General features: G+C 47.7%; 1 protein-coding gene across 2 annotated transcripts in view; it reads left to right on the plus strand.

The window, feature by feature from the left end:
• The window catches only part of LOC133355403 (semaphorin-3D-like), a 119222-nt gene extending 100018 nt beyond the window's left edge, over positions 1–19204 (plus strand). The window contains exons 14-18 of one of the 2 annotated variants that reach the window (XM_061572676.1): positions 328–369; positions 2236–2393; positions 3910–3971; positions 9562–9695; positions 12386–19204. In XM_061572676.1, coding sequence (XP_061428660.1) covers positions 328–369; positions 2236–2393; positions 3910–3971; positions 9562–9695; positions 12386–12901 — 912 coding nt within the window. In that variant the 3' untranslated portion in view covers positions 12902–19204. The remainder of the gene's footprint in view (positions 1–327; positions 370–2235; positions 2394–3909; positions 3972–9561; positions 9696–12385) is intronic. The other variant, XM_061572677.1, reaches the window with a different exon arrangement.
• The last annotated feature ends 2696 nt before the right edge of the window (positions 19205–21900 follow it).

Here is a 21900-nt window from a genome sequence, read left to right on the forward strand (position 1 = left end):
AGTATAAGCCCTTTACCTCCTTAAAGGAAAGAATGGGGATCTGGTATCCAACCCCCCAGGATCAGGTCAACTGGGACCGAGAACCCCTCAGCCCAAACAACATCGTCGGGAGAGGGGGGAGGTAGCTGGTCCTGCAAGGGTTTGCGGAGCCTCAACACTTGGAAGAAGTAGACACCGCCCATGACATCAAGCCGACAAGACATTAAAACAAACAATTGGGGCAAAACAGTCACGAACACAGCTTTAATACAGTATGACGATGTGTTGTTGTTTTGTTGTTATTGTTGTTGTTATTCCATAACCCCTATTGTTGCGCACACATTGCAGGAGCCAACTCCGATCTTGTCTCTGAAAATATCGCCTAAGCGGGTGAGTTCCACAAGTGCCACCACCAGCATCACTAGACAGTAACAAGCATTCACCCTGGTCACGTGACTCTAGACAGTAGTACAGTCACCCTGGTCACGTGACTAGACAGTAGTACAGTCGCCCTGGTCACGTGACTAGACAGTAGTACAGTCGCTCTGGTCACGTGACTAGACAGTAGTACAGTGACCCTGGTCACGTGTCAAATCCCCGCGTGTCAATTATTGGTTTAATGGACGCTAGGGCCTGTTTTGTCGTACTAAAGCAAAGCAATCCACCCTGCTGAGCTCTCGTATGTGGCATGTGGCACGCAGTTAACGCCGGTGTTGCTGGAGCTGTATTCATGCTGGTAGTTGGCTGCTTGGTTAGCTAAACACGTTGAGTGCCTTCACTCTAGACGAAAAACTGCTTTTTTGGCTGCACTGCTTGGACGTACGTGACATTTAGAAGCAAGGGGCAGCTCATTTAAAAAATAAAATAGGCGACAAATATTATGAACTCCTTTATGTATATTTGTAAAAAAAATGTGAGACATTGCAGTGCAGTGAATGATAGTGCTGTCTTATGCGAGATGTGTTTTACGCAGAGTATTGTCATGTAACCGAGTTATTTTCCAAAGCACGACTGGGGCTTTAGATGTCTCCAGTAATGTTAAAATGAAGATAATGTTAACAGGATGTGAACAGTGTTATTCGGCGGTTTTCACAAGAAACCCTGTCGAAAGAGCATTGTATTGTCTCAAATAATATCTGTCATCACTTGAGACAGTTCATGCCTAAGACGCAGCAAGAAAAGCAAGTGCCATATTTATTTTTAATTTTACTTTCAGCCCTAAAAGCTAACATTTTAGCACAGAATTAAATATTTATTCTGTATCCCTTAACCGGAACACGGTAATCAACTTATTTTTATTCGCAATAACCGTGACGGTCAAGGGATGCAGCAAGGATTTGACCATTGCATTGAACAGTCAGCGCTCCACTAATAAATACTCATTTAGATGTGTAAGGCACCCGTAAAAAGTGGATATCATAGCTCCATGCATGTAAAGGTGGAAAAGTCGATCAAATAAAATCATGAGCACATTTCCCATTCGCACCATTCGTGTAGTGGAAGGGGCAATGTTGGTTACCGTGCGTGGTGTTCGCCAATCAAGGCGATCTGCAAAGAATTTTCAACTGTGGCCCAATGACGCTGACACACGTGGCCCAATGACGTCGCGGGATCTTGAGCGCCTGCTGTGAAGCAGGCGGCAGCACCGCGTATTGCATGGTTAATGTATGGTTAATGTATGGTCAATCTATGGTAAAATGTATGGTTATTGTATGGTCAATGTACCCGCGGTATTAACCGGGGCGACCGGTGGGCTCTTCTGTAACAATCTCTGCAGCAAGCGGGCAAAGGTGTTACCGCGGTGTTAGTCTGTGGGAACCCTGTGTGTGAGTCTATGGGTCACTATGTGAGAAAACGCCCATGACAAATCCAGTGACATCACATTCTAGTTTCTCAGTGGGTCCATATATGTGTCTACGCGAGTCTATGGGTCTCTATGCGAGTCTATGAGTGTCTATGTGAGTCTATAGATCTCTACGATAGTCTATGGGTCTCTGTGCGAGTCTATGGGTCTCTATGCGAGTCTATGGGTCACTATGTCAGTCTGTGGGTCTCTGCGTGAGGAAACACTGATTGCAAAGCGGCTGCCATCTCAATCCAGTTGCTTAGCGAATCCACGTGCACGCATCATCTCCCAAGACCGGAAGCACCCCGAGGTGGACTTTGTCGCCCTCTTTAACCTGCAACCACGAACCGCTACTGCGTGTACGCTGCGTCGAGCAGTTAAGCGAGCGTTACGTCGTGTCCCGAGCGCAGCAGCAGCTGTACGTGGGTTCCCGCACCGGCGTGGCGCAGCTGTCCCTGCACCGCTGCTCCAGCTACGGGCGCGCTTGCTCCGAGTGCTGCCTGGCACGCGACCCCTACTGCGCGTGGGACGGCAGCGCCTGCACGCGATACTTCCCCACCGCTAAGCGGTAAGTCCAGCCACGAGTGGCGCAGAACTAACGGAGGATCAGACCAGAGAAAACCAGATCTAACCAGAGCAGGCTGGATCAAACCAGAGAAAACCAGATTTAACAAGAGCAGGCTGGATCAAACCAGAGAAAGCCAGATCAAACCAGAACAGGCTGGATTAGACCAGAGAATACCAGATTTAACAAGAGTAGGCTGGATCAGACCAGAGAAAACCAGATCAAACCAGAACAGGCTGGATTAGACCAGAGAAAACCAGATTTAACAAGAGCAGGCTGGATCAAACCAGAGAAAACCAGATTTAACAAGAGCAGGCTGGATCAGACCAGAGAAAACCAAATCAAACCAGAACAGGCTGGATTAGACCAGAGAAACCCAGATTTAACAAGAGCAGGCTGGATCAAACCAGAGAAAACCAGATTTAACAAGAGCAAGCTGGATCGGACCAGAGAAAACCAGATCAAACCAGAACAGGCGGGATCAAACCAGAGAAAAGCAGATCTAACCAGAGCAGGCTAGATCAGACTAGCTTAGCCCAGAACAGCCTCCATTATGTCAACAATAAGGCAAAATGAGCTGAGACCACATGAGCCCAGACCAGATCAGTACAGACGAGATAGGACCAGACCAAACTGGATCAGATTTTCTCAGGACATGCCAGAGTTGATCAGACCAAACACCATCACAAACAGTCGAGATAAAGCCATGCCAGACTAAACCAGCCGTTTTGCACTTTACAAAGGGAAACGAAATCAACGTAGACTAAAACAGCCTTCACCAAGTCCTAAGCCCTAAAATTCACCAGCTCAACAGACACGAGCACATGGATATGATGCTTTATGCAGATTCTAGCGGAGCACGTGTCGTTAAACGCAACTTCAATGGACACGTTTTTCCTGTGCTCCCATGTATTAATAATATTTTTGTGTGTTTTTCTCTTAAAGTACAGAAATAGTGTTTTCCATATCTGCATTGCCAAACTGGATACACCACACCGGGTTCTTATTTCAGGCTGCGGGAACTTGCGGGAAGACCCATATATCAATGCCAATGTTGTCATGCACAGCTGGGAATTGAGCCCACTTCACTAGGATCTTAGTGCATTTTGCTACCCACCACCACCACCAAAGACAAAGGTCCCCCATAAAGCCTTCACAGACATTTGGGGCAAGTGCTGTTAGTGAGCACCTATGAAGGCCGGTACGGCACACGAGGGAGTGGGTGGTCAGCACCACGTGCAAGCACACCATTGTCTTCCTAGTGGCGATTTTTACAAACCGATGGGACTCATTTAAGGCTGAGCCGACCTAGGGGAGGCCCAAGACTGGTTCAGACGATCGTCACTGGTGTTGGCCGTGAGCGGGAATCGAACTCGGATCGCCGGGTTCGTAGCGCAACACGCTGACCACTCCTCTTGTCTTTGTCCCCCACGACACACAAAGGCACACACGTGCGCTGTTCATACTCCTGTAATTGATGATCTCGTGACTGACCGCGTGCGTGCGTGTGGATGGGCAGGCGGGCACGCAGGCAGGACGTGCGTCACGGTAACCCCGCCACACACTGCTGGGATCTCAACGGTGCGTCCTACACACACTGCATCACACACACACAGCACCACACATTTACCACACACTGCACCACACACACATTCACCACACTGCACCACACACACACATTCACCACACACTATACCACACACACATTCACCACACACTACTCCACATACACACACATTCACCACACACTACACCACACACACATTCACCACACACACATTCACCACACACTGCACCACACACACATTCACCACACACTGCACCACACACTACACCACACACACACACATTCACCACACACTACACCACACACACACACATTCACCACACACTACACCACACACACATTCACCACACACTGCACCACACACACATGCACCACACACACACATTCACCACTCACTGCACCACACACACATTCACAACACACTGCACCACACACACATTCACCACACAATGCACTACACACACATACACCACACACACACATTCACCACCACCCAGGGTCTCTCTACAGCGCTGCCAACTCAGAGGTGTTTGTCGCCAAATCTGGCGACTTTTTCGAGTTCCCCTAAAAACAGAATATCCCCAATGTGGAAAACACAGCAATTTTGTATTTTCCACCACAAACAAAGATCTTTGTATTAATAATAAACGATTATTACGCGCACATATTTGGTGAACTGGATACATTGTACTCTGTCACGGTCACTCATTCCTCAAACCTCGTACGCCCTTGCCATCTAAATAATTAAATTCTGTCACCATTTTTGAAACTACGTGAAGCGCCTTTCAGTGGAGGCACTCTATCGATATACAATTAGATAGTGCGATTAAACGATCATGTAGTGCTTTACTCCGTGTAATATTTGATCAATTGTCTTATAGCATGATTCTAGGTTTGTCTTGAGTATTTTGACCAGGTTTGCGAATGTTTAATGGTTTGATTGGCTGGAAAATATTTTTAGAGTAAACTAAAATATTTTTAGAGTAAATTAAAAACTTTTTTTTTATGTGTCCAGGTAAGGCCCACTGAGCTATGCAGCTCTTTTACAGAAGCGACCTGGCCACAAATTATGGCTCAATGAAGTGGCTTATCACGTGGAAATCAACAGCAGCTAAAATACTCTAAACGCATCTTTCAAAATGTGGAGGGAAAAACCAGGAGGAGCCGGGAAAAAATCCACACAACCACGGGGGAGAGAGACACGCAAACTCCAAGTATGCAGGCAGTCAAGGTCGCGATCGAACCCACGACCTCCTGACAATCTATTGGTGCGACTCCCTGGTTGAACCATTGGAGCATATTTTATAAACCACCACCCCCCTCTACCAACCCCGCTGCCTCTATGCACCCAGCGGCATCAATTGGTTCACCACAATTAGGCGTGAAAGAGTGGGCAGAGAGTACCCTCTGAGACGGGGCTGTCTGGGGCTCCCTCGAGCGAAGGCCCGATCCGCCAGCGGGTCGCGCGAGCCAGCTATTGCAGGGGCTGCGCCTTCTTTTTTTTACCGTGAATTATTTCTCACCGGGCGGAGGTGTCTTTTTTTGTTTATTTCGTTTTTCTTCTTTGGCCCCCCCAGTAAATGTGTACCCGTGATTTTTAGCTGAACGGCTGCCAGACTCTCTCCCTCCGTCTCACTCTCTGCAGGCTGGCCACGTGGTGTCGTCCGTTAATACACCGAAAGGCAACGAAATGTCAACGAAATGCCCCCCCCCCCCCCTCGGAAAGGGCAAACACTGTGACTCGTTGTGTGGCCACCGCAGCCTTGAATAAGAACTATTTTATACTTGAGGCACTGTTTATACTTACGTTTATACTTGCGGCGCTGTTTATATCAAATGCTGCGAGTGGAGTGGTGGTGTTACCCGCCTGCACCGACCTCCCCCCCCCCAATCGACGATGTTGACTTTAGAGAGAACTATTCTTCTAGCGGAAAGAAATACACAACTTGTGAAGTGTACATAAAGCTTCCATTTCCAGCGAAATAAAAAACACACATTTTACTCTTTCTTGTTAAAACAACTACGACGCTGTAGATAATCGTAAATTACATTATATAGATCCTACAGGATATTTTTGCAAACTTAGATTTTGTCGGAATCTACTTTCATTTACTATTTAAACATTACCAATTGCAGTATATTTATAACTCGGACAAAGTCAAAGAGTCTTTGGTCTGAATTGTTGACAGAGCAGTGAGAGAGTATTTGGTCAGCCTTTTGTCGTGAAGGCCTCCGCATGCTGGGATCAATGGGATTGTTTTAACCATACTTCACCGCCCTGGTCGATGTGGGTTGCGTTTGGTGAGGGCAGGGGTCGGTGGCGAGATGTTAACTACCTCGCCTGGTATACAGGAGGTTGTCGGTTTGATCGTGACCCTCATGCCTGCTGTATACAGGGTGTTTTAAACAGATTGACCCAATTTCAATGCAGTATATTTCACGATGGCAACACGTTACAATTACACAAAAAGTTACAAACGGTTTAATGAGTTATCACATTTTAATAAACATTTTATAAATGCTTTATGTGCCCTCCACCTGTACAGACAACATCGAGATGATAATTCTAGATTTGAAGCTTTCGTGACTGCAAGGATTCATATTCTTAGGTTTTTTCGGTTGAATTTGTCCCAAACGCTTTTCAAAGTGTCTTCTTCCACTGAAGTCACCCTGCCATGATTTTGTTTTTGAGGTCATCCAGGTTATTCGCTAATGGTGGCACAAAAACACGGTCTTTAACGTATCTCCACAAGGGTGGCCAAGAGTGTAGCGCCAAGTCTTGGGGTCCCGTGCGACCTATCCAACGTTGAGGCAGTGTGTCTTGCGAATGACTGAGGCTCGGGGCTGTTTGTGCGCTGGGAGAGGCAGCTAGCGGTAATCATTTGAAACTCTATGCCCCGCCCTCTCTATGCCCCGCCCTTTCAAGTGGTAAGAGTTTCATTCATGGGCGATTCGTGGTTGCAGAGATATAGCGATGTCAAATCTGGTCCATCTTTTCAAACACCCTGTATTTTGAGTGCTGCGCGTCTCTCTCCCCCCGTGGTCGCGTGGATTTTTCTCCGGGTCCTCCGGGTATTTCCCTCCACATTAAGAATCAACACCAGGCCGTTCACAGTATTTATTTATTTATTTAGCTGCTATACATTTCCACCCACTTCGCTGAGCTATCATTTGTGGCCAGGTCGCTTCTGAAAAAGAGCTATGTAGCTCAGTCGGCCTTACCTGCTAAAATAAAACATTGTTTAAATAGAAAAAATAGTTTAGACAGCACCGTGGCTCGGAATTCAAACTCAAGTCGCTGGGTTTGATAACCACTGCACCACCACTCTACCCCCACACGAATAGAATTCATGAACGGACCGGGTAGAGCGAGAGCCTCGCAAATAGAAGGCTGTGAGTTCAAATCCGAGTTGTGGGGTTGACTCAACCCATCATCTCTCCAGGATGTATAAAACGAGTACCGCTTTGTGGGGAAGTTAACAGTGGCCGTCCTGTGGGTATATTATTTGCCCCGCCGCCCATCATAGGAATGTAAAATTTTCACCACTGGCCCAGGGCTGTAAACGGGATTCCCAGCTCATTTGAGTGATGAGGACATGAGGTCACCTTGAACTGGCACCAAATGAAGTTCCTTAAAGTGCGCTAAGCACTGCGCCCCCACTCCCCCACAACAAGTGCATTGTTAGGGCGCTGTTATTTACATATTAAACACATTCATTGGGCGTGCTGCGTTGGCAGTGGTGCACAATCACAGTTAACAACGCAACGCAACACATCCATCAACTTTTGTTTTACATTTATTTTGCCAGGTAAGGCTCCACTGAGCTACTATGTAGCGCTTTTTCAGAAGTGACCTTGCCATCACAAATGATAGCTCAACGAAGTGGCTTTATGTGGAATCCATACTCTTTTGTTCTTTCGGTAAAGTCACGTGGGTATAACATAAATCACGAGGTTTCGGGCGCAACACAAGCGTCCATCATCAGGTGGGAAAGCACCTGATGATGGACGCTTGTGTTGCGCCCGAAACCTCGTGATGTATTCATTTTAAACCTACGTGACTTTACCGAAAGAACCAAAGAGTATGGATTCCTGCAGTCACGAAAGCTTCACATCAAGATTTATGTGGAATGTACAGCAGCCGAATACTCTTAAAGAATAGCAACATCAATGTGTTATGAAGAAGGGCCATAGCCCAAAGCGTCTCCTGGTATATATACTCTATTTCTTTTAAGGTCACAGTGATTTTGATTAATATGTTGAGATTTTGTTTGCAATTACTATTACGATAAATAAGGAAATACGTTGGTGGGTCTGCGCATACTTTAAATACCTCTTTTTTTTCCGACACTTTTTTCACTGGAAATGTTTCCTATACAGTGGAAGTGTTTTCCAAGCACAGTCTTGCAACTTTTGCATGAAAATGAGTAATGGTGAAAATACGCCGATGGTATGCGCGCGCGCGGGACTCGCGCCTATTCCTCGGGGGAAGCCGTGGAACGCTTTTGTTAAGCAATTACGGTGCAATCACATTGCCATGATTCACAATTAGCAACCCCTTGGGCAGGAGCACATCACAATCGCGGAGGACAATCCTCTTCCCAAAATCCAAAGGAATCCCACCGAATGTTAAAAGAGTGGCGTAAAAAAAAAAATGTGTGCGAATTCCTGCACAATCAGACTGGAATTTAAACAAAACTGAAGTCTATAACATTTAATAGTTGGCAATTTATTTATTTCTTTGGTTGAGTGTCCCCCCCAAAAAAATAATGGGTTTCAGGTGTAAATACCGATTGCAAGAGAGAAATCTGTTCGAAAATCACCGCAATTCGAGTGGGGTTGATTCATGACCAACAGCGTAGGTGTTTCAAGTCCCATTCTGCGGTCGACCCAGTACGATATCCATCCAGATTTGATCGAGTGACTACCGACTGGGACTTCCTCATCATCATCATCAGCAGCAGCAGCTAAGATCAAACCACTGCTGGATGAAGGCTTCTCCGAGCCATTGCCGTCTCTCAGGATTTCGCGATGGAACAAATCCATCGCAGCTGCTTCACGTGAGCTGATTTCGTTGCTCCATCTCCTGCCGAGCGTCTCCAACCCCGAGGGCATTCGTGTTAAACAACCAAATGCGTCCCCTGGCTCAGAGCGAGCGCTGGGCTGGTGGCGCGCGAATCTCTATTGGAGCGATCAGAGGCAGGAGCGGTGGTAATTCCACGCTACTACGGGGGGAGGGGGGCAGTTGTTGTTGGTGTCGCACAAAGTGGCACTCGTGTGTGTGTTTTGACGTTGGCGGCGTGGATAGGTAGGCTGATGGGCTGGGTTGATTCTTGATCGTTATGTGAACTGCAGACCTTTCATTTACATTCAAAGAAAACGGCATTATTATGATGATTATGATTAATACCGTCACCATGTATTCTTTTGTGCGCAATAACACACAGCAGTCTGTGTGTGTGAAGTTTATTTTATGTTATCCAATAGTGAGTTAAGCCCTCTAATCACAGCTCAAACCCACATCGCCAGCCGGATGATGCAGAGACAAAGGGAGACTTAAAATAAACTTTTTTTCTTTTCTTATATCCTCCGCTTCATCCACAGAGGGAGAACACGTGGAGGAAAAAGTGGTGTTTGGGGTAGAGAGCAACGCCACGTTCCTGGAGTGCCGGCCAAAATCCCGGCAAGCGTCCACCACTTGGCTCGTCCAGCACCCGCGTGAAGAGGTGTGGGAAGAGGTGAGGTCATCGAGACAGCACGAACCACAGCAACAAGAACCCAGCACGCTCATCAATAACCCTGTGGCTTCAAAAGAAATCATTTATCTTAATAATATATTATTCCTTTTAAAGAATATGTGGGTGCCATGGTGGCGAGATGTTAACTACCTCGCCTGGTATGCAGGAGGTCGTGGGTTGGATCCTGACCCTGATGCCTGTTGTATATTTGGAGTTTGCATGTTCTCTCTCCCTGTGAATTTTCTCCGGGTCCTCCAGTTTTTCTCTCCAGGTTTAGAATTGACGTTCGTTTACAATATTTGGCTGCTATATATTTCCACACAATGATAAGCTACTTCGTTGAGCTATCATTTGTGGCCAGGTCGCTTCTGAAAAAGAGCTACATAGCTCAGTGGGCCTTACCTGGTGACATAAACATTGTTTAGTTTGACGTGACATCATTACAATCCAATGTTCATGTAACCATCTATAACGATTTAACGCGTAAGTTTCGGTAGCCGCTTGTAATCCAAGTGTGGATTTCCGGGTTGGGCTGCGTCGTCTTGAGAATCTCCGGCTTTTGCGACGCACTACCAACTGGGCCTTACTCCCTCCACGAGTTGACCGCTTGAGAGAAGAAGTGCTCAACCTGCAACCCGACCTGAAATGAACACACTTGGACTATCTCTAACAATAGTTAAATACTCACGCAACAATAATTCTAATAATAATAATAAAAGTGGCTGTAATGGGCACATCAATGAGCAAATTAGCGGAGCAAGATCAGCGTCTTGCTTGAAAAGTGTCTTCCAAACGCTACGTTGCAAGAAAACCGCGCTCCCGAGGGACCTGTGCCCCTGGGGAACACGTAATGCTTACTGCACAGTTCAGCAGATGTTCCTTACGAACACATCCCGCATGGCCAGAAATAATAATAATAATTAGAACGTTCTTTGTGATAAAGGTGCAGCCCTGCAATGCTTGCTCACGGCACTGCTGTCAGAATAGACCGAAACTAGAGGGACCTCTTGAAAGCTCCTATAGAGGGTATTTTTGGCCTACTCTTCCTCATTGGCCTCGGGACCTACCGACTAACTGTGAGGCATCCGCTCGTACTGCTGGATGGGGGATTTAAGAAACTTCTAAATGATTGCCGCCGCTGGGATTTCAGTTCCAGTGTGCTAACCGTCTTGCCAGCATCCTGTTATAGTATTAGAGGCTGTACAAATTCGCCATGTGAACTCAAGGAGTTCGTACACACAGTATATACTGTATATATATATATACATGCAGGCAACGTAAATAATCAAACCAAAGAAAAACAAAGGGTGAGTTGGGCAGATCGAGCAGCGGCGTGACAGACGGCGCAAAAAATGGCGCCAATTTTAATCAAATCGGCGCCATTTCGAGTTAAACTTAAAAGCGTTTACGCATCTCGGTCCGTCCGTCCGTCTGTATCAAAGGGGCACAATAACTCTCGTAAAGAAGATCCGACATGACCGGAAGCATCATCTCAACTATGAGGGACTAAGCCTACGGAGCCTCTGGCTACGTGGATCCGAGTGTTTACTCGCCGTGCCTCACTCAGTGGAGCCGCTACCCCGGCTCCCCGTTGTCTCGTGGCGGCCTAAGGGAGGGGGGCGAGGCTTCCCGTGGCTGGCGCAAGCGTTGCAGTTTACTATCGCTAACCAAACACTTCGGCGGACAAACGCATGTTGGAAAGCGTGGAAAAAAGTGCGCGCCTGTGTACGAAAATAACCATTGATGTCATCGTGGAGAGTATAATTCGTATTGTGGAGAGGGCAAATTAACAAAATAAACCAGCAGACAATACTCCTTTCTTCTCATATCTATCATTACAAGTAGAAAATGTAAGTAAATGCTGGACCAGTTTCGACATTTCGCTGTCTCATCAGCAGGTCGCATGGCCGATGTGATTTATATTGAAATATATTTATATTTCATATGGGCGGGGGGGCGGAACAGGTAATGAAAGGAGGCTTATTTGAGGCTTAATGCAGACATGGTTCCTTGCAAAAAGGTTTCAGTTTGGTGTTTTAACATCTTAGCACGTGTTTTATTGCCAGAAAGGGTAAAACCTATTCTCATATTTTAATACTGGCAAGGGATGTAGCTGCTCACTCCGAGCGATGAATGTCCTGATAGTATTCTTAGGTTTTTTCAGTAAAGTCACGTAGGTAAAACATCAAAATTAATCAAAATAAAATAAAATAATTTTGATGTTTTACCTACGTGACTTTACCGAAAAAACCTAAGAATATGAATCATTGCAGTCACGAAAGCTTCAAATCTAGAAGTCCTGATAGTAGCATTGTCTTTGTGCTGTTCGCCATTTGGCGTCCTCTGGTCTAACACTGTTTGAGACTAGGCTCTAAAGAAAGCTCTCTCTGGTGTGGACCAATCAGTTTCAAAGACAATACATCGTATACTACCAGAGCATGTTTTATGTTTGCATGTTCACCACAAGTGTATGTGGTTATTGCAGCCATGATTCCTTGCAAACAATTTCCAGATTGGTGTTTTAACATCTTAACACCTGTTTTATTGCCAGAAAGGGTAAACCCTATTCTCATAGGAGGCTTATTTATTATTATCGTCGCTTGTATCGTCCACGACGGGGCCATTCTCGGTCACCCAGCGATCGGTCTCCCTCCTCCCTCTCCTCCCGTCGTCACGGCGCCGCCGTGCAGGTTAAGTCCGACGACCGCGTCGCCAAGACGGAGCACGGCCTGCTCATCCGCCGCCTGCACCGCCGCGACGCCGGCAAATACTACTGCCGCGCTCGCGAGAAGTCCTTCTCGCAGACGGTGACGCGCGTCGCCCTGCGCGTCCTGCCCGGCGACCTCTCGGACTCCCCCGACGAGCTCGGGGGTCGGGTCAAAGGTCGGCGCGACGGCCCGCCGCCGCCGCCGCAGCGCAAGCCGCCATTGCGCGCGCGGTACAAGGACGTGATGAGGCTCCTGGGGGCGCCGTCCTCGCTGGGCCCCGACGGCTACTGCGAGCAGCTGTGGCGCAAGCGGTCTGTCAAGGGGAGGCCCGTCGGGGCGGCGGTGGGGGGCGGCGGAGGAGGAGGGCCGACGGGGGTGACCGGCGACGTCTTCGATGGAGACAGCGCCGGCAAGACGAAGCAGAGAGAGATCAAGAGCAGGAATCGCCGCGACAGGCACAGGTCTGCCGCGGTGACCGGGGCTACCGGACAGCGTTAGGTGTGGCGGCGGTGGTGGTGGAGGCCTGGGTCGGTTAGCGCTCCAAAATAAATTATTTGAAGAGAAAATACGTCACTGATGAATGCGGCTGAATTCCTTTGATGCTGAAAATAAGGGGGGGGGGGACGTAAGATTAAATTTGCAGATGTTCTTGCGGGGAGGGGGGGGCTTATAGGCTTTTACTGGCTCTATTGTATAACATTTAATGTGATGATATTCGTAATTAGTCTGTTTTTATGAAGTAGTGTTTTCTCCCTCGTAGACAGGTAAACAAAATACTATTGATAAATATCTCGATACAGCATGCCTTAGTAAATTTAATTGGAGAATAAATAACATAAGAGATCAATTAAAATGGACACTTTTGGGCAATATATTTGAAAAGGAATGTTTTTTTCTTATCAAACCCATCTTTCACGTGTCAGCTCTCAATATGTGCTTTCGAAACTAAATGTAAGCAACAGGATATTTGTTGCTGAGTCTGATAGAAAATTCAGACGAGGTCGGAAATGGCCCTCCTCAATTTATAACGCTCGTGAATTGCACGTTTTATTTTTGTGTCTGAACAAAACATATTTTTAAGCATGACAACATATTTTTTTACGTGTGTTCTATGCACAATAGTTAAAGTGTAATTCCGTCATTGACCACGGCACACAATATATATATATGCTCTATACGCTATCCTTTTAAAGGAGACTCACGAAAGTGAGCAACAGTGATACACTAGTAATGATTAACTATTCGTTTTAAGTTAATAACCGAATAATATTCATGTTCAAATGGCAAATACGCACAAGAATCAGATTTAGCCAAAGACATTCCATGTGCCTCAACCTTGCATTAAGTTTCTATCAACTGGAATATGAAGGGATTACGATAAGTGAGCGGGTATGTTTTGTTTGTTTGTAATCTACTTTGCGTATAATTGGACGCCTTTGCAAAAGGTGACTGGTGAAACGTAGACTTCTGATTATACAGATGTCATGCCTGCACGTCCACTTGCCTGTACTACAACTTGGTGTGTTACACTGCACGCACGCGAAAGGCGAATACATAAAAAAATAGTATTATATGTATACACAGCCTCACGAGTTAGACATTTACCTTCTATTAACTCTTCATTTCATCGTGACCTATGGTAGCAGTCAAAAAGTTATTGTTTCACCTTTAACTTGCTGTAATAAATCTGCACTCCTGAGTAGATATTCTTCAGAGCTCCAATCCACGACCCTATTACCCGTGACTCCGGTTATCCGCCGAAGCTATAAAGTCCGAGAAACCTCCTAAATACCAGCAATCCCATTCTTCCTGTTATCCGCAATTTGTAAGAAAAAATCGCCCCCACGTATAACGGGAGAAAAATCGTGGGTGATAATGTGGATAATCGGATATATTGGTTCCATACATCACCATGGAATAGATGAGCATTGTAATATTGGGTTCGCAGGAATCCATTAATCATAAATAATGACACATGTAGGATGGACAACAATAGGAACATTTAAAGTGTTCTTGTTGTCGTTCAGAAAAATGTAAGGAACCGGAAAGAGAGGAAGGCCTCACAGAGAATGGCTTGACGATGACGACATGAGCGGTTGGTGCCAGAAGGACGTGGCCACTACTTGAACATATTGGCACAAGGCAGAGAAGAAAGTGTAAACAAATGACGAGACGTGCAGTCGACACCTACGGGCTATCTTCTCATGGTTCATGGTGATAAATAATCACTCTCCAAGCTAAAACCCTGTTTGGTTTGCCCGATCGGATGAGATCGGGCACTTGGAGACGATTTGGTGACGGGATAAGTCGGTGAGGTAAGCTGTGCCAGTCGCATCACCTCGAGCAGTGTAGTAAGCGGCGGCGTCGTCAGCGGCGTGGCATCCTCGTGGCTGAATGGCAGTCGAGTGTTGCCGGCGGCAGCGTGAGCTTGGCCCCCGACAGAGCCAGCACGAGGTGATGGTTGTTCAGGGCCGCGTCCGCCGGCTCACTCCAATGAGCCGTGGGCTCGCGCTTAGCTCCGCCGGCAGCCTCGAGCTCGCGGTGGAAATTCCACGTTCCCATGGCTGGGGCCATTTTCTCCATGGGGGCGACTGTTGTTGACCCACCACAAAGTGACGCAAGGGTGGGGGGAGAGGGCGAGGAAGCTGTTGGTCAAAATAAAATCCCAGAGAGCAACTAATGAGTCTCTGCAGCCAACGTCTTAGGCTTGAAATCCTGCAGCCAATTGTGAGTGCTTAAGCGATGTCGTCCTCCCTCGTGAGCGGCCTCGCGTTACGCGCGCGACGGGCGACGCGATAAGTTGCGTGGACTCGCAAGGTCCACTCGCGAAGCCCCGAGGCGCATTGCCGGAGCGGCTCACACACAACCCGTTGAGAGTCGGTGCACATGGGTTGGGGGTGAAGGGGTGTCTTGTAAGGGGTGTTGTGGGTCATTTGCGGTGCAGATAAAGCGCCACGTGATTGAACTGCAAAAGCCATGGCAATATTAATCGAGCGTGCGGCTCCATGAGCCCCCTCGTTTTCTCCGACGTTTTACTGCCTGCTCGCGATGGACTCGGTGCCCATGAGCAGTGATGCCCAACCACCAAAACATTCTCCGAAAAAAAGTTTCCCCCGTCAGTATTTTGGATTTGGTTCACAATCGCAACAATGTTTCGTTGTATATGTAGCGCCGTCATTCGCGCACATCGCATCTGGCGATCGCTGAGGAAGCATCGACAAGCTGCAAGGCAGTCGTCAGATAGTGAGCCAGTGCCAACAACAATTGCCCAAGGTCTGCAGTCTTATACTGGTAGGAACCTCCTGGTTACACCAGCCCACAGGGGATTATTGTGTCCGTCCGTCGTGCATGGGGAGGGGCTGGGTGGGGAGGGGCTGGTCACCCCGTGGTGCCCTTATAAAACTCAACGTTTAACCTACTCACGCCGGCTTGTGCCCGCCCTCACAGTCGGGCATATTTACGGAATACACCACGCCGCCGTTGACCCTGGCCATTGACCGAGCAACCCAACGTTCCTACCAGCTCGCTCCGCAGGAATGTGTTAAGATGTGCGTTCGGCCAATGAATGCGTGTGGGAAAGAAGCCGGAGCGCCTGAAAAAACCCCCCACTCCTCAGAGTGAATTGAGAACACTATTCCACGCAGATGATTTTCGTCTGCACTTTGCTGTACCTCCTGCCCCTGGAGAGCCAGGCTATGGCACCTCGATGCTCTCAGGAAGGGATTTTCGCAATATTTGTGCGATTCACCAAGCCTATTGAATTATTGAATTTACGTTTCATATTTTACCCGTACTTTTAGGGGGTAGTTTTTGTTTTACTTTATTAAAACAGAATTCCGGGGGAAACGCACGGTATAATATTACTATGTTATTTGAAGCTCACAGAAAAAAATCAATTGTAAGTGTGCATTTATGGATAAGAACGATTCGTTTTGATAGAGCTGATGAGTCTCAGAGAGAGAGAGAGCGGGAGTGGTTTACTTTCAACAAGCGACTCACGTCGCATTTCAAAACATCCAAACGGGCATCCCCAGTGGCATCTGTCCCTGTGGTGACACAAAGTGGCTAAGCACCCCAGGCCTGCAGCGCGAGCATTAGTCTGCTAGTAACTTAAAAGTAATGATAGCTATCGAGTCTAGAGACATTGCTTTCCGGCTAAAATAATAGAAACAGCCGGATGTAATTAAGAGCAATTATAATATTATTAGAATATGAAAGTCATAAAGACTAAACAAAAAATCACTTTGAAAGATAAGCATTCATGTTTTGTAGAAGAATGTCTGGCGTAGTTGTTAGGGTTCGTCTAGTTTATTGTGAAATAATTACAGATAATTGCACGTACAAGCATATTTACTAATTTCTGCGAACTTTGAAACTGAAAAAAAGTAAAATTGTACGCATTTTGCATTTTTTTCTCATTTGTATATGCTTAAAACTTTATTTAAATGCTACCAGTAGATTAGACATTTCTTAAATGGGAGTTGTTGCTATTAATTTTTATTATTATTTAAAATTGGTACTGTTGCTGATCTATTTTAAACCCGTTTTACATGATTATTATTATTTTACTGATTAATCGTTCGGCTCTCAATCAAACGCAAGACATCGAAGCGTCACGCTGGAAAGTGTCACAAATGGTACGAAACATGATGACTTATTGTCTGCATTGAACGCACCGTGGCTTAATCTGATCACAAGATAACTTATATAAAAGGTCAAGGCGCAGCCCTGCAACTGCTCGCTCACGCTCCTGCTGGCGGAACGGCCTTCGTGAAAGGGAGCTCTAGACAGTCCCCTCTAAGAGAGGTCACGTGGCCCACACTTGCACGCTGGCCAGACGTCTTGGAGTTGGAATTACCCACGCTTTACCCCGCCGCAAACGACTTGCCGATCATCATACTATGATGCATCCAATGTATACGGCTGGGTGGACTGGATAGACGTGGGGGGGAGGATTTAAGAAACTTGCCGTGCCAGGATATGGAACTTGTGCTGCCTGGATTTCAAGTCCAGTGTACTGGCCATTTTCCTCATTAATACAATTTTGCGGGCATTTATCAATGCATGGCTTAGGCCTCTGGATACATTTCTGTCGGGGGGGGGGGGGGTTGTTTGACCATACTTCACCACGCTGGTCAACTTCACGTTACTCATGGCCAGGAGGAACCCAACTCAGGTCATGAGGTTCATAACACAGCGCACGATTCTGCTGCACCACCACTCCACCCCCAGGTTTTGACTTTTAATCCCCCTCTCACACACACACAGCCGGTTAATGCCGCTGTAGACTTTGGCAGAGGGGTTCCGTCGATACTGCTCCTTGAGCTTGGCTTGAGAACAAAACCTTGCCCAGTTGGGGGGGGGGGGGGGTCCGACTCGGGAGTACAAGATGTGGTGTTGATTCTAAAGGCAGCCACGCATGAGGAGGAGACCTGGATTAAACCCGGGGCCGGTCTGGAACGTGTGAATGAATGAATAGCCCTCGTTGTGTAACGTCTTTATTGTATCGCCGGGTGTCTGTTCAACGTTCGTGAATGAATTCTTGGTTCCCCTGCAGGATTTTGACTCTAATTCGAAATTTGAAGAAATCCATCCGCGCGCTTTATTATTAGATTATCTCGTGACAGGCGTCCCCGCTTGTAACGCTTCACAGAGGCCCGTCCTTGTGCAAAAGATTTCCACAGGACGAAGAAGTTACCCAGTTAACGGGCAAGGTCCATCAACCCCCCCACCGCAGCTGAACAAGACCGAATAATTGACAGCGCTTTGTCAATCCGCTGCTGGCTGAAGGCCTGCCCCGTGCCGCTGTGGGTCGTGGAAGGTTGTTTGACCACACTTCATCAGGCTGCTGAATGTGTCATCATCGCTTGTGACTCGTCACTCGGCGTGGCTGGGAGTCAAACTCGGGCTCCCGGTGTCCGTGGCCGTGCGTCACTCGCAGTGGATACAGCATCTAAACGAAACGCAACGCATTCGTCGATAACATTGTGGCGTTAAAAGGTGAATACATCTATATGTATAACGGTGTTACATTCTCATAGGGCCATTGACTTTCTCGAGCATGTTGATGCAAGTGGATGCCGCCACGGTGGTAGTGTCATGGTTAAGCGTGCCGCGCTACGAACCCGGCCACCCGAGTTCGACTCCCGCTCACGGCCAGCACCAGTGACGAACACCTGAATTGGTCCTGGGCTTCCCCTAGGTCGACTCGGCCTCAAATAAGTACCTGGTGCGGTGTGTAAACATCACCACTGCGGGGAGACAAAGGCGGCCGGGCGTGGTGCTGCCCGCCGACCACCTCGTGCGCCACCGTGCCGGCCTTCATAGGTGCTGCTCGCTGACAGCACTTGCCCCAACAGTCTGTTAAGGCTACACGGGGGAATGGGGGGGGGTCTTTGTCTTTGGTGTTATTGCCGTTCTAGCCGAAGGGTCATTGCCATCATCGTCTAAGGCAGCGTTATTTACGAATGTGTTGGGTTTATTTGTATAACTTGTGCACCCCTGCCAACGGAGTATCACCAAACAACTCATCGCGTGTCTCACATATGGTTTAAAAAATAAAGACACGACTTCTCATGTTGGATTAGCGCTTGTACGGGATAATCTCTGTCGCTTTGCGTAAGGCAAAGGGGGTGCTGCTGCTGTACAACAGAGGCTGTGGCTTGCGGCGGATTGAATGATGCGGGGGTTTTCCCACTGCAGGATACGCTTTGCAGCAGATGTGCCCAATTATTTATTATCTCTCCCCTTCACTCTTCAACTGTGTGTAAATATATGGGGCTCGTGGAAAATAAAGTTCGCGCTGAGAACTGTAAATCTCTCGCGCTCATCTTGAAATTATTATCACCGTTTGTCTTTTTTCTCTCTCTCTCTTTTGTTCGTTGAACTCTTGCAGCCTCGGCAAGAACATTATATACGTTCTGTAGAAAATGATTTATAGAATACTTTTGAAGGTAAAATCTGCAGATTGTTCGCTCACCCGACTAGGAGCGGGAGGGGTGTCCGAGGTGGAACTCAGCCGGGGGTAGGCACGGGTACACGTGGGCAATGTCCCAGGGAGGGTTACGCGAGGTGATTTATAAACGTGTGAAATTATATCGTGCACGAGAGAGACGCCGGTGAATAATCACGTCCTGCATGAATCTGCCAATATAAAATAACTACGATAAGATATAAATCCGTACGGTGGCCAAGGACGATGTCACCGCCACACGCACACAAAGCCGCACTAGGCACATATTAAGTCAGTGTTCTAAAGTAAATCTTCACAGGCTCTAGAGCAGTGGGTCTCAACCGGGGGTACGCGGTCCCCCGGGGGATACACCACGTGGGGACAATGTCCCAAGGGGGGTGGTTACACGAGATGATTTATAGAATGCTTGAAATTATTTCGTACGCGAGAGAGTCGTTTGTGAATAATCGCGTATGCATCTGCCAATATAAAATGACGAGGATACTATTTAAATCCGTGTGGTAACCGATAACGATGTAAAAGACCTTTGTAAAGTCATTGATCGTAAATAATGTTGGTTTACAAGGGTAACCAGCGAGCGCGAACACATCACGTGATGCTTGCAGAGCTTCCGTTGATTTTAGTTTTATTCGCTTGACGTTATGTATTTAGCTAGTTAGGATGATACCTCACAAACATGGACAATTGGTTCAAATATCGACGTTCATTATTCATACATTTATTTCTCAGAGCCATGTTGGGTCAGCCAGGGGGCGGGGTGTTCACTCGGTTGAAACAAAGTTCAACAACTTGGTAAGTAGACAAACGAGTTTGAGAACCACTGCTCTAGAGGGATCGATAAGATGTCCCTCTAAAGGGTAATTTTGGTCTACTTTTCCACTCTGGCCCAGATGTCTTGGAAGAGGCCACAGGACCCACACTTTCCCCCACCACGCGTGGCCTCGCAATCGACTGACTGTGATGTGACCCACGTACGCTGCTGGTCGGATAAAGAGTCAGGGACGTTTAAAAAAAAAGACTTCCACCCGTTTCTTCAACTACCGCGCCAGAGCGATTGAACCGGTGACCTCTGGGTTGCAAGTCCGGTGTGCTGACCGTTGCAATCGCATCGCATGCTAAAGATGGGAGAACACTCGAAAAACGTCGCACAGATACATCCAATGATCCATTGTTGTGCTGCCATCTGCTGGACACCTTGCAGCCCCGCGCCGATTACAGATGGTACGTTCTGGAGGTCACCCATCCGAGGGCTCAATCCTGCCAAGTTTCCGAGAAGCGATGAGACAGGGGCTGCCCTGCAGGATTTTCCAGTAGCTAAACCCACGAGGAGTAATCGAATTGTAACAGCGGGTTGGGGGGTAATGAGTGTCAAGCCGCATGGAGCTCATTACTGGAATCAAAACACAAACTGCACTGGAAACACCCACGGAGGCGCATGCATATCATTTACAGGCACATCCAACCCCGACAGAGAAGGCAACATGTTCATGAATTGGCTGTTCCACGCCAGAGATCTCACTGAGCTGAAGTGGAATTTCATCTGGAACTCAACAATTAACCTCCTCTCCTGTTACCGAAGACAGACGTGGGATGGGATCTTAACGACTGTTCGGACAGCAGCCTGAACGTCGGCTTGACACCGCGGCTGTGAACAAGCTGGAAGCTTTCACGGCTCCGTGCCCTCTCTCGCGCTGTTGTGGGATTAATTGATGTATCGGTGTCCTTTAATTAACATTGTTCCTTACACAGGAGAGAGCGCGCGCGCGCCTCGTGAGTAAGGCGAGCAATGATGCATCGATTCACGAGTGAGACCCGGGGTGTTAGCGGTTGCACCTCGTGTCACGAAGATCAAAGACAAAGATTCCCCCGCATAGCCTTAGCAGACTGTAGGGACAAGTGCTGTTAGCGAGGCACGGCACGGCACACGAGGGGGTGGGTGGCCAACACCATGCCCCGGCCGCCTTTGTCTCCCCGCAGTGGTGATGTTTACACACCGCACCAGGTACTCATTTAAGGCTGAGTCGACCTAGGGGAAGCCCAGGACCAATTCAGGTATTCGTCACCTGGTGCTAGCCGTGAGCGGGAGTCGAACTCGGGTGGCCGGGTTCGTAGCGCTGCACGCTAACCGCTACACTACCGCTCCCCACACACACATTGACTACACACACACACGTGTACACACACTCGTGTACACACCCACACAAACGCACTCTGCTATTGAGATTGTTTGTTGCGCGACAGTCAACCCATTATTCTTAATTCTCAGCGCTGCAATTTCGCCACATTCAGAGAAAAAAACTATATACCTGTGATGCCTTGTTTGTACGGTCATTAGAAACCGTAAACTCACTGGTCTTGAAACCCGAGTTTAACCACGGCTGGGCAGCTTCAAGCTCAGATTCGAAACCAGGCTGAGCGCTCTGACCTCTGAGCCACCGCGGCCACCTCAACTTGATTCATCCCCGGCAGCCATCGATGGCGAACATCAGCCGGGGTCGGGCGCTGCTTCGCCTGACCTCCGAAG

The sequence above is a fragment of the Lethenteron reissneri genome, chromosome 51 (assembly GCF_015708825.2).
Source record: "Lethenteron reissneri isolate LAM-NWPU_2019-01 chromosome 51, ASM1570882v1, whole genome shotgun sequence".
Lineage (NCBI taxonomy): Eukaryota > Metazoa > Chordata > Hyperoartia > Petromyzontiformes > Petromyzontidae > Lethenteron > Lethenteron reissneri.